This window comes from Dromaius novaehollandiae, unplaced genomic scaffold (genome assembly GCF_036370855.1).
Source record: "Dromaius novaehollandiae isolate bDroNov1 unplaced genomic scaffold, bDroNov1.hap1 HAP1_SCAFFOLD_30, whole genome shotgun sequence".
Classification (NCBI taxonomy): Eukaryota; Metazoa; Chordata; class Aves; order Casuariiformes; family Dromaiidae; genus Dromaius; species Dromaius novaehollandiae.
In genome coordinates this window covers 3,117,391-3,129,887 of record NW_026991333.1, presented here as the reverse complement: position 1 = coordinate 3,129,887, position 12,497 = coordinate 3,117,391, and the positions used below count along the sequence as shown (strand labels likewise).

At 53.0% G+C, this 12,497-nt stretch overlaps 1 protein-coding gene across 1 annotated transcript; it reads left to right on the top strand.

The window, feature by feature from the left end:
• The first annotated feature begins 3,651 nt into the window (after positions 1 to 3,651).
• LOC135325865 (olfactory receptor 14C36-like) lies at positions 3,652 to 11,316 on the top strand. Its single transcript, XM_064503831.1, has 4 exons — positions 3,652 to 4,762; positions 5,167 to 5,333; positions 6,908 to 7,065; positions 7,737 to 11,316. The coding sequence occupies exon 4, from the start codon at positions 10,505 to 10,507 to the stop codon at positions 11,093 to 11,095; it is 591 nt and encodes a 196-aa protein (XP_064359901.1). The 5' UTR covers positions 3,652 to 4,762; positions 5,167 to 5,333; positions 6,908 to 7,065; positions 7,737 to 10,504; the 3' UTR covers positions 11,096 to 11,316.
• Positions 11,317 to 12,497: the final 1,181 nt, after the last annotated feature.

Here is a 12,497-nt window from a genome sequence, read left to right as displayed (position 1 = left end):
CAACAGAACAGGAATGGGAAGTCCAGAGTGTGACAGGAGATTATTATCAATGTATCCAAAGATGTCATAAGAGTAATAAATGTTGGGAGAAAACTCTACTTTACGGAAAACAGCTGATCAACTGTACTGGAGCCATTAAGGTAGGAAGTTATGAAGATTGCTCTCGGGTATCCGAAATAGGTTATAAGTGGCCAAGTAAGGAGCTCAATGGATGGCGTGTTCCAAAAGGTAGTGGATGGTATTGGTTGTGTGGGAACAAGGCACGAAAAGTGCTACCTCCTAATTGGTCAGGGACAGGTACTTTAGGGGCAAGCATCCCTAATATTACTGTAACAAAAGAATTGAGTAATAAAGATCAAAAATGGTGTTTAAGAACATTCATGAGGAGACAAAAGAGGGTCAATGATCCTTTAATAGGTCGACCTACTTGGTTTCATTCATTCGCAAGGTGGCTGTTTCCACAAGTGGGAGTGAGTGAACTTGAAAAAGCAAGAGTAAATCTTTCAGCAGTTATTGAGCAAATAGGGAATAAAACCTCTGATGCCATTGTAGCTTTACAAGAGGAGGTTTCAGAAATTGCTAAAATAACCACCCAAAACAGAATCCCTCTAGATATGTTCTTGGCATCTCAGGGAGGAGTATGTACAGTAATAAATACTAGTTGCTGTGGTATATGTGGATCAAAGCGGGAGAATTTCTACCGATCTCAGTGAAATCTGGAAGCAGACTGAAATCTTACATGGGGTTCAGAAAGATGATAGCTCTTTTGGATTTGAAGAAACATGGAAATGGTTGACTTCCTGGTTCCCTGAGGTAAGCTCATGGGTTAAAAAGTGTTTAACAATTTGGGGGATAGTGTTATTAGTTTTTGTATGTGTTTATGTAGTGATTCAATGCATTTCTAGATGTTGTACCAAGTTAATAAGGGAAAAATTTTAAAAGAGGGAGACTAATGTGAAAATGATCATGTAAGTCTCAAAGGGGGGAATTGTTACAAGACAACCCTGGGAAGCTCAGAAAGAATGTTTGAACCAGGTCGATTAGCATAACTTCTATCTCTCTTTTCTAAAAAGAAGCATTAAGTCTGAAGCTGTCTAGAGGTAGCCACTTAGATAAAACTTGCTTAGCATGAATTTGCTGAAGCTTTAGGCCGCACACTTGCTTAGCATGAGTAGCTAAATTGGCTGAAGCCTTAGGCCGCACTCCTAGTTCAGTAAGAAAGTGCCCCAGAGCTGGTGCAGGCTGGAAAGATAAGGGAGTTACAAGCAGTCTGCATTCCTGTGCCCCACACTCTGAAAGGGAGGATGTCAAGGCTTTGAAATAAGGCCTGCTTGGGCGCCAGGACCTTGGGAAGCAAAGCCTCCTCTCGCTGCTGAAACAAAGTTAGTTAAGGGGTCTGGACTATCTGCCCCTCGTCAGGACCTTGGGAGATAACACCTACTGTCCCTGCTGGGCAGTGTTAATTGCTGGAATTACTATCTCCCCTCATCAGGACCATGAGAGACAGGGGTGGGACCCGGGGAATGAAGAAATCACTAACCAATCAGTGTAAAAGGGAAAATTGCAAATCTGGCAACTTGTTTGTATAAATGCTACTTGAAAAGTTGGGGGGGTGTGCTTGATTTGTGGGAAACCACCGAGCAGCCAGGCTTGCGCAGCTCCGAAATAAATAAGCAAATGTCTCTCCTGAGTGTGTAATTATTGGCTTAGTGCACACGGGGCAACGAATCCGCTTTTCGGACAGCAGTGTGACCGGGCACGGTTGTCCCTGGGGGCTGGGGCTGTCCCTCTTGGAAATGGAGAGGCCAGGGAGAGAATGAGGGGCGCTGCGGGCTCCTGGGAGTCGTAGCTTTGCTCAGGACTGGGGCCAGTTAGGCAGCCGCTGGGAGGAGCGGCGGTGCTGGGAGGGCACGGTGCGGAGCTGTCCTGCTGTGCAGCGCAGGGGAAAGTCGACCAGCACCGTTGCTGTCCGAGGACCCTGCAACAGCCCGAGAGACCCTGGAACAGCCACCCCACGGACACCGTGTCACTGCCTCGCAAGGCCACTGCGTTCAGGTACGTTTGACTACATCCAGTAGAAGAAACGTAAGCCGAAGGATCAGGGCAAATAGCTGCTTGTCTAGGTTTGTTACCTAGCGACGCCCTGGCAAAGCTTTTTATGAACACTCCTACTTGATCGAGTGCATATTCATTCCGTGCATATTAATTACTGCCAGACCGCGTACGTCACTGATCCTTTAAAGCAAGTCCGTGGTGCTGGGGTAGCAAATGTAGTGGAGACTAAATGCAACAATACCTCATTTTGATGTCGTTCTCTTATACGAAGGCACTTGGAGCAGATTACAACATTTATCACACCATTTTGTTTATTGAGTGGACCCTGACCCTGGGGAGAAGGCGGTACTGCAGCGAAAGGGAGCGCGCATGCGCATTGCGTTCCGCCGCGCTCACTGCTGCCATCGCGGGTCTGAAAAGCGGCACCGCACGCTCAGCGGCGTTGCGCACGCGCACTGCGTTCCGCCCCGCTCACCGCTGTCCTCGCGTGCCGACAAGGCAGCACTGCAGCCGCCGCCGGCCACCGCTGCGTGCGAAGAGCAGTGCAGGCAGCCGGCGCACACGTGTGCGCTGCCGGTCGCCGCGTTCGCCGCTACTCTCCGCTCTCTCGGGGACGGGTAAGCGAAGGGGCCGCGCTCGTGCCCCCTGCCCGGTGCTCACGGACCGGGAGCGCTTTTCCCGAGAGGGCTTTTCCTTCTCGGTGCTTCCTGGGGGCGCGGGGACGGGCAGTGCCGTCTCGGAGCTGCTCCGCGGCACTCCCTCCCCGGCGCAGCCCCGGCGCCTGCTCGCGGATCCCCGCCGCTCTCTCGGGCGCGGGCAGAGCAGCCTCGGGGCGCTCGCTGCTCGGCCTGAGCGCCGGGGTCGCCCGCGGGAGCCGGCCGGCTGCAGCGCGGCGCTGCGACCACGCGAGGGCGCCATTGCGGGTCTCGCCTCCCTGCCGCTGCCGCTGCCGCTCCCCCCCGCCCCTCCCGCGCGGCCCGTAGCCAGCCCGTGCGCGGTGCGGCTGCGCGCACTTGGCGGCCGGCGGCGCATGCGCGGCAGCAGGGAGCGCGATGGCGGCGAGCAGGGCGGGTGTTTTGGCTGGGCGGCGGCGGGCGAGGGCAGAGGCCGCCTGGAGTCGAGCATGTGGGGGCCCTGGTGAGGCGAGGGTGTACTTTTGGGTGGCCGCGGGCGTCGGGCTGTGTCCTGGCTGGTGGGGCCGTCGCTGCGTGGAGGCGGCGGGGCGGGGGGAGGGGTCGGGCCTGGCTCCGCGCTGCGCCGCGCCGCGCCGGGTCTGCCGGAGCGCGGCTCTGACTCTCCCTTTTGCGTGTGTCGCCTGTAGGGCCGCGGTTGCTCCCCAGCGCGGGCCAGGGCGTGCGCTCGCCCCTGCGGACGCAGCCTGGAGGAGTGTGTGGGGGGGTGTCTGCGCGGGGGTCTGGATGTGTCCAGCAGCGGCACGGCAGCCTGATGGCTCCTCTCGTCTGGGACGCGGGTTCCTTGGCAGCTCTTCTGGGATGCGGGGCCCTTGGTGAGTTCCCTGCTGCCTCCTCTGGCGTTCTGTGCGAGCTCCTAGATCCCTCCTCCTCCTCTCCCCTCCCCCCCCACCCCCATCTGGTGGGGTGGGAGACCGGTGGCTCCTCCCGCCGAGCTGACAGCCACGTGGGGCACCCCTGTGCGCTCCCTACGCATCTGGGATGGCACCCCCACCCCGAGGGCCCCGCAGAGTCCCACCCTTCCTGCAACCAGCCCCCCCCAAAGCCATTAAACCACCCATAAATCCTGCTGCAACACCCGCACAGGCCCCACAATGCCTCTGAGCCCTGCCGCAACGTTGTCACTGACTCCAGACCTTCCCCTGCACTCTGTCCAAAGCCCCAAACATTCCTAAAGCCACTCCCAGGCCTGGTCCCCGCAGCAGTGAGGCATTCTAACAAAGATGGGATGTGATCTGCGTCTCCGCCTCGACTCAGTCCCGCTTTAGGGAACCGGGAGTTTACAGCGCTTCCTGGTGAAGGGTGTTGACGGGTGGATGCACAGATGACAAAGAGGTTTTTCTCTCTTTTCTTCTGAGCCGCCTCTGAGAAGCCTCTGTACGTACACGATGTGGCTGATCTGGGATAATCGTGCTGTGCACAATGTTTAAGGAGAACATTGCCATGAAATGGTGGGCTAAGGAATAGCCTAAAAAACCTAAAAGGCTCGGGAAAAGCCAAAGAGAACAGCAATGGGCTCTGGGAAGCCCCAGTGACGCTACAGAAAACAGCGTGGCTTTTAGGCACCTCCTCAGAGCAGCAGCAATGTCTTGCTCCAGCCTGTGGGACAATGGGGACTCTTAATTACCACCTTGAATTACCACAAGTGTTGCAAAAGCAGAAGGGACTAGGGAGCACGCAGAGCAGGTTGTGGACTATATGTCAAGTTTAAACAAGCAACAAGCCCCTCTGCAAATAGGAACAGGTTTAGCCCTAAGTACTCGATGAAGGTAGCTGTGAGTAACGTGAAGCGAAGCGGTTACGTCAATCACCCCGAAAGCCTCGGAGAAGTGGTCCAAACACCTGATACCCTCGCGGCCTCGGCAGTCTTTTTGGTTTGTTTGGCAGGGTAGTCCACCGAAGGGGGACATCTCGAAGAGAAGCAGCGAGACCTGGGGATCCGGTTGTTCGTTTTGGTCGTCGCCTGTGAGGCCAGCATCCGAGCGTAAGAGGAATCTAGGCGCTGTCTCGAAAAGGTAATAGGTTTGAAACGGAGACGGGCAAATCAAGGGCTATCGTTCTTCCACGTAGTTAAAGATCGAGAGTGTTGTCGGTTAAGTGCGCGTCTACAAGGGTTTGAGAACAGTCACAGTAATACCGAAGCAGAATAAAAATAAGGTTTCATGGAAGATGGCGTTAGGTAAGTATTAGGCGATGTGCCCGCCTGCCTAATAACCTAGCCCTAATTGCTGTATGTAACGTTTCCAGACTGTTTACCCTGTAACATATGATGTAACGTGCCGTATTAATATCTTTCCTTTAAGGGAAAGAAGGAAAAAAAAAGGGAGGGGGGGGAGAAAACAGGGTAAAGAGAAAAAGATCATGCGTAAACCTAAGTGTTTCCCTGAAAGTAAAACGCGAGTTTATCGCTTTCTTACAGAGATGGCACCAAGGACAGCAAATGCTGACAAAGAGAAGAGACGGACAAGCATTTTCTTGTGATTAATACCGAAGGGACGGGATGAGACAAGGAAGCCAAAATGCAGTGGACCCTCGATATCACCAGGAACTGCTACAGGAGGTGGCGTTCTGGCACGGGTAACTAAGGTAACTATCGATAATGACTGTTAGTCATTATTTCGGCCTCCCAGAGGCAGCGCTGAGGACTAAGTAACCCATTCCTACCCTGTGGCTGCTGTTACCTGTATGTGCCTTAGCTTTGCTTTGGCTGTTTCTCTTTTGTTTTGTTATCGTCCATGCAGCTATGGAAAGGAAAAGATGTAATACTTACTTTTTTAGATTAATTGCCGTGGCTGAAGTTGAAGAGACTATATATGAATATAAGCAAGCTGAAGTAATAAAATCAAATGGAGCCAAGTGAAAGCTGTCTCCCTCTGCTAGAAAAAGGGAAAGCCTGTTCCTCCTGGCGAGGAAGGATCGCTGTTAATAGTGATTGGAATAATAGATCACCAACATATAACGGAAGGTCTGTACGCATTACGAGACGTATGCTGCGTACATTCATCTCTGCGTGTGACTTTACGTGTCTGTGAAGCATCATACTTTTAAGAGCTGCGAGACAGCAAATTATTGTCTTAGGGGACTGGTAGTCAAGTGACCAGATTTACTGAAGAGGAAGGGAGCGAGAGAGAAGTGTCTGAAGTGTAAAACTAAGAGATCAATTTCAGGAAGGCTCGATGAGTGTGAGCCCCGGGTTAGTTACCTGGCAATGGTATTTGGGGAAACAGGAAGACGGTGGATAGAAGAAGGGTTAAAGCCTTGTGGAATTAAGGCTCCTTCTCATCAGTTCCAACTTGGAGCAATTTTAGGAAGATTTAATTTCCTCCAGCAGCGTTAACGTGGCTTTGCCGGTATCAGCAGACCGTGGTGGAAAGTACTGGGAGGGAGTCATGAATGGAGCTGGGACACGGAACGTGACGCTGCTTTCACTGAACTGGGAGAAGTGGCTGTAAAACCTGCTGCCCTCAAATTCCCAGGACAAGGAAAGCCTTTTTCGGTAATGCTTTCCGCATCTGCTGACTCTGTGGGAGCAGCACCGCTAGAAAATGGCGGTAAAGGAAAGTGAGTGCCAGTAGCCTCACCCTTACGTCCCCTTTGGGGCCAGAACAAAAATTCTCTGGCTGTGAGAAAGACTGTTTAGCAGCAATCTGGGCTGATAAGCGTCTTTGAGACTTTTAGCTTTGATCGCACAGGGGCAATCCAATCTGTTCAGTTCCTTCTAAAGTAGTAACATCAGGGAAATGAAGAGACAGCAGAGTATCCTCTATCCAGGTGGCACAGCGGGCGCTGATCTTAACGAGCGGGGGCAGAGGGGTGGTTACTGTGCAAGTGTTACAAGCAGTGGATCTTCTGGCGTGTGCCTGAATGGATGGAGGGGCAGAGCACGGTTGTGCCAGAGATGCGGACGCAGAAGGTTTCTGAAAGATTAATCTCTAGCGGCTGCTTAGTCTAACTTCCCTGTCACGGCAAGCCTGACTGTCGCCATAGCTTCCAAACCAGGGGCTGGGGGAAGCGGTATTCGTGGCTCGTGTATTCTCGTTTACCTTGCTCGTGTGCGTATTAGATCTGCTTTTGTGCTTGCAGACAGCTTTGGATTCTTACGATTTTCTGCAGAGCTTTGATTTTTTTTTTTCTTCTTTCTTTGCTCTGTACTTTTGCAGGGCGATGGATTTTACTCTGCCTCCATCAACAGGCGCTGGCTGGCAAAGTCGTCGTGTCCCAGCGGAGACTCTTAGGCAGGACGGGAGGAGTTCGGATCCGCAGCCTGCCAGAAGAGCGTCGCCCGGGAGGGGTCGCTAGCCTTGAGCTACAGGCACTGGTGCGTACGGCTCGTTCTGTCAGACGCAAAGAGGTTTTTCTTTTTCGGTTGCAGAAATCTTGGCTTGGCTTTACACTCTGTAGCGGCAGTATTTTTGTATTTATAGATTGTGTTAATCCTAGGTGTTCGGAACCTCAGGCAACAACTATATGCTGCCGCGAAAAGCTACCGGTTACCACTGCCGTCAGACGGGATTTTTGCTGTCGCAAGTTACGGTTCCTTTTAGGAGCCAGCTACAAAAGTAACTTTGCTATAGCAGAGAAATGGGGTTACGTGTGTACGAGCAACAGCGCCAGAGTACACAGCAAAACCACAACCTACCATAACCCATCAGCTCCGTCTCTCTGGAGTCTGGAGTTTTTGGAGGCCTCAGTTTTTATCCTGCCTTGGCTGGACAGTGCTTTCTGAGAGTGTCCGTCAGAGGCAGTTTCCCTGCAGAGGACCATCTAGCGAAGGCTGGAGGTGGCCAGGTGCCTGAGCGAGCCTGCCTGTGCGTGAGAGCCGCTCTGACATCTTTGCGATGAAGCAGTGCCAGAGAGGGTGACTGAAGCAGCACGGGAGGGTCGGTCACGACTGTGGGAACAATCACGGGCCTTGGACTAGGGAGCAGCTCTAGTAGGAGGGCCGTGCAGTTGCCCGGCCTCTCGGTAACCGCTCTGGCCTCTTTGCAGGTGCTGAAGCCCAGTCGGGCAGTCGAAGGAGCCTCGTCGCAGCTGGGAGCTCTGCGGAGATGTGCGGCCGGCTGTGGAGGATGAGCTCTGACTTGCGGCGTGGACACGGCTAAGTCCTGGGCTGCATCGTACGCGAGTGGGGCTGGGAGGTGCGAGGCGTTCGTCCCCTAGCCGTGGTCACTGGCGCCGCTGGCTGTGGCTGTTTGCCCATGGAGCTGAGAGGACCAAACATACTAATTGCCTGACCCAGAGATGAATTAGTGCTTGCAGGCTTTCAGGTAGGTTCAGTGCAAGTGCAGCTTAGTGCAGTCCCGTGGAGTGATGCTTGCACATGCTCACATTTGAATGGTGGCTAAAACCAAGCCTCTAAACAGCAACTGTAATGCAATTCTGGTGCTTGTCTTCCTGTTCTGCTGTACTTCTAAAGGAAGGGAAAACTTCCTAAGCTGCGGGCAAAACTCCTTGGCTTCTCTTGACTGTTTCCATGCTCTGGAAACAGCTTTGGGTGCTTTGGTGCTTGTTGCTTAAAGCTGAGGGTTTGGAATTTTTCACTTAAGGTTGATTGTTTAGCTTGCTGCTGAGGGTCTCTCACCCAGGAGTTACGGGTTATTCCTTTCTTTTGTGGGGCTCACTCTTTATCAGTCAGGGTTTACAGTTTGCTCATGTAGCAATCGGGGCGCAGAATTTAAAATCCAACCCCATCCCTTGTCCCGATCCAATATCGGGGGGGTTTCGTTACGATCCCAAGGACGAGATTAAGACGCTAAAACCGGTCAAATATCGTACAACCGTTTAACATTATTTTCCACAAAGTGGGGAGAAAAGGTGGGGAAAGGCGAAGGAGAGGCGAAGGGAAGAGGGGGACAAGGGTAAGGGGAAAAGATAGAGAAAGCTGGAAAAGGAGAGAAAGAGCTGGCTACCACCAGTCCGAGTCCAGTGATGTTCTGCTGACTCCGTTCGAATTACAGCTCAGGCTGGGTGCCTCCAAAGAGGGACCCCGAACAAAGAAATCCCTGGGCAATGATACTTTCCAATCTAAGCTCTCCACCCTTCACACAGTAGTTTGGACCAATAGTAATATTTAGGTCTGGGGTCTCCTGCTCCCTATTGGGTCCCTCGATAGGTTGTTTACTGTTGCGGTTTCTGCTGGTGGATATGTCTTCATTCTTCGGGTCCTGCCCTTGTCTCTCAAGGCCCTGACAAATCAGTACTGCCCCAGCAGTGATAGTAGGTGTTATTTCCCAAGGTCCAGACAAAGGGAATATGATCTGGACCCCGAGATAGTCCAGACCCCCCCTAATCAGCACTGTTTCAGCAGCGAGAGGAGCCCCATCATCCAACTATGTTGGCAGTTCTTTGACCATTTGCTTGTCCAGCCACTCAGACCATAGAGGCCTCGTTTGTGTGCAAGTATACTGTGGGAGAAAGTGTCAAAAGCCTTCTGAAAGTTGAGGTAACTGACATTCACTGCTCTCTGTTTGTCCATAAATAGAGTTCTTTTAACATAGAAAGCCATCACGTTGGTGAGGCATGATTTCCTCTCAGGAAATCTGTGCTGACTCTTCCCAGGCACCTCATTCTCCTTCCTTTACCTGGAAATGTGATCAGAGGGGGCTCGCTGCATGACGCTCTCCTCATCAAAGTGAGTCTGAACGGCCTGTAGTTGCCCAGGTTGTGCTTGTGGCCTTTGTGGAAGAGGAATGTAACATTTGCCCTTCTCCAGTCATTGGGTCCTCCCTGAGTCTCCACACCTTTCCAAGATGACAGAGAGTGGCCTTGCGAGATAGAGGCCAGCTCTCTCAGCATCCTCAGCTGCAGCCCATCCAATCCTGTACACGTACCAATAATTCCTGCCTCAGTCCTCAGGCCCTGCTGGTTGTTTTTCTCCTCAGGACTCCTGACTCTAGGCACAATGGCCTGGGAGACCTTGCTGGTGGGGGCTGAAGCCAAGGGATTGAGTTCCCCAGACCCATCTACCTCTGCTGTTACCAGATTGCCTGCCCCAGTCAGGAATGGGACCACGTTATCCTTGTTCAGGCTTTCACTGTTACTGAAGCAATAGCAGATCATCTTTTTGCCCTTGACATTCCTTGTAGCCTCAGTCCTAAAGGCGCTTAGGTTTTGCTAACAGCTTCCCTACTTCCCTGGACAGCATTTCTCACTTCCTGCTTTGCAGCCTCTCCCTGCTTTCTGTTCCCCATCCCTGTGCTGCCTTTTTGTCCTGTTGTTCAGTTGTGAGTTCCCTGTTCAGCCACTCTGTCTCCTGAGATCTCTGCTTGCTCTCCTGGACATCAGTATGGGCCATTCTTGAGCTTAGAGGATGCTGTCCTTAAAGACCTGCCACCTTTCTTGACTTCTTCTGTCCTTCAGACTTACCTACCACAGGATCCCTCTACCAGTAGGTCCAAGTCTGCTCCTCTGACATCCAGAGTGTGGGCTCTGCTACTCTTCCTCCTCATATCACTCAGGATCTGGAACTCCACTGTCTCATGGCCACTGCAGGCAAGGCTGACACATCTACCTGGCTGCCCTCCTGGGCAACATCCTCATCATCACAGCCGTAGCCTGCGACCACTGCCTCCACACCCCCATGTACTTCTTCCTCCTCAACCTCTCCCTCCTTGACCTTGGCACCATCTCCACCACTGTCCCCAAATCCATGGCCAATTCTCTGTGGGACACCAGGGCCATTTCCTACTCAGGATGTGCTGCCCAACTCTTTTTTTTTTGCCTTTTTTGTTTTGGCTGAGTATTGTCTTCTCACAGTCATGGCCTATGATCACTATGTTGCCATATGCAAACCCCTGCACTATGGGACCATCATGGGCAGCAGAGTGTGTGTCAAAATGGCAGCAGCTGCCTGGGCCAGTGGGTTTCTCAGTGCGGTGCTGCACACTGGGACCACATTTGGAGTAACATTCTGCCATGGCAATGCCCTGGGCCAGTTCTTCTGTGAAGTTCCCCGGATCCTCAAGCTCTCCTGCTCAGACTCCTACCTCAGGGAACTTGGGGTGCTTGTGATTACTGTTTGTTTAGGCTTTGGGTGTTTCATCTTCATTGTGGTGTCCTATGTGCAGATCTTCACTGCTGTGCTGAGGATCCCCTCTGAGCAGGGCCAGCACAAAGCCCTCTCCATGTGCCTCCCTCACCTGGCCGTGGTCTCCCTGTTTGTCAGCACTGTCATATTTGCCTACCTGAAGCCCCCCTCCCTCTCTTCCCCGTCTCTGGATCTGGTGGTGGCTGTTTTGTACTCGGTGGTGCCTCCAGCAGTGAACCCCCTCATCTACAGCATGAGGAACAGGGAGCTCAGGGATGCCCTGAAGAAACTGATTCTCCTGGTTTTCGTGCAGCAGCAATGAGCTGCCCATCCCTCTTCACAGGCGGTTTCTAAGTACCTCAGACAAGTCTTGTGCTTTGGGCATTCTTGCTGTGATCATCATGTTTGTGCAGAAGTGTTGGAATTCATCCCACTTCCTTACAGCCATGAACCCAGTCTGCCTGACCCAGAGGTCTTCTGTAAATGTGTCTCTCATTGTGTCACAGCTGTCCTCTCTGTAATAAATGGGATTTCCCCAGTGCAGTGCTTGAAGCTTGGGCTCTCCTTCAAAAGCTGGAGCCAAGGATGTGCTCAAGGACTTTCCCCCTGAAAGGGCCTGGTGCTTTTCTGGGGCTCTCCCTGGGCTCAAGGCAATGAGCTTAGAGGTGCTGTGTTAGGGAATGAGGGCTGGATTCAGCTCTCACTTGTGGGTGCCCAGTGCTCCTGGAGATCGTGAATGGTCAAGTGGTGTTTCCCATATGACATGGCTGGACACCAGTGCTTGTCCTTCTCGAAGGGAGTATGGATCCATCAGGAGAGCACAGGGCATCCCCAAGGGCACCACGTGCTTAGGGGTGGGCAGTGAATGGAGCTTCACAAAATCCAGTGGAGTCATCCAGAGGGAAAGGGCTAAAGCAGTGAATGTCCTGGCTAGTGAGAGCTCTGCAATCCCACTAGAGGCAGCTGGGACCCAGGAGGCCCAGGGAAGGTAGCCTGCAGAGTGGTCCATGTCACCTTCAATGAGAAGCCATGGGCTGGATCTGGCGACACGCCTGAACACAGCCTGAGCCATTTGAAATGCCCTGTGATTGCTCAGAGCATCATCCATGGCCACAGGGCAACAGATGTCTCGGTAGGGGATCACCAGGTGCAATGATGCCCATCCAGCTGGGTCTGCATCCAACACGCAAAACTACGACCAGTGAGGAGTCACCCTGTGGCCCCAGGGCACCACAGCCCACTTGCTCTGCTGAGCAGCACTGCCAGCTCGGAGCCCCATGAGGAGCACAGGGTTGGATCCAGGAATGGCTGGGCAGGCAGCACCCATGCACTTCCCTGGGGAAAGACTCTCCCGGGAGCAGGGACATCCCTGGAGAAGAGCAAAGGAGCAATTGTGTGCCCCCAGGGCTGCCCTGGCCTCCTCTGCTCCTCCCCTCCCTCCCTGCCTCTCTCCTTCTCTCTGTTCCTTTTCCTTCCCTCTCTCCTTCCTTCCACCTCTCCCTCCTTCCCTCTTCCCTCCTCCCTGCACTAAAAACAGGGAGAGAAAGCTCTCTCTCCTCCTTCCCTCCCCTCTCTCTCTCCTTTCCTCCCTCTTTCCTTCCCCTTCTTCCCTCTCTCCCTTCCTCCCTCTTTCCTTTCCTCCCTCCCCCTCTCCTGCCTTCTCTTCTTCTCTCCCTCTCTCCCTCCCTCTTTCCTCCCTCTCTTTTCATTCCCTCTCTCCTTCC

Excerpts from the sequence above, each read along its gene's own strand:
- LOC135325865 (XM_064503831.1), top strand. The coding sequence starts at position 10,505 with ATGGCCTATGATCACTATGTTGCCATATGCAAACCCCTGCACTATGGG.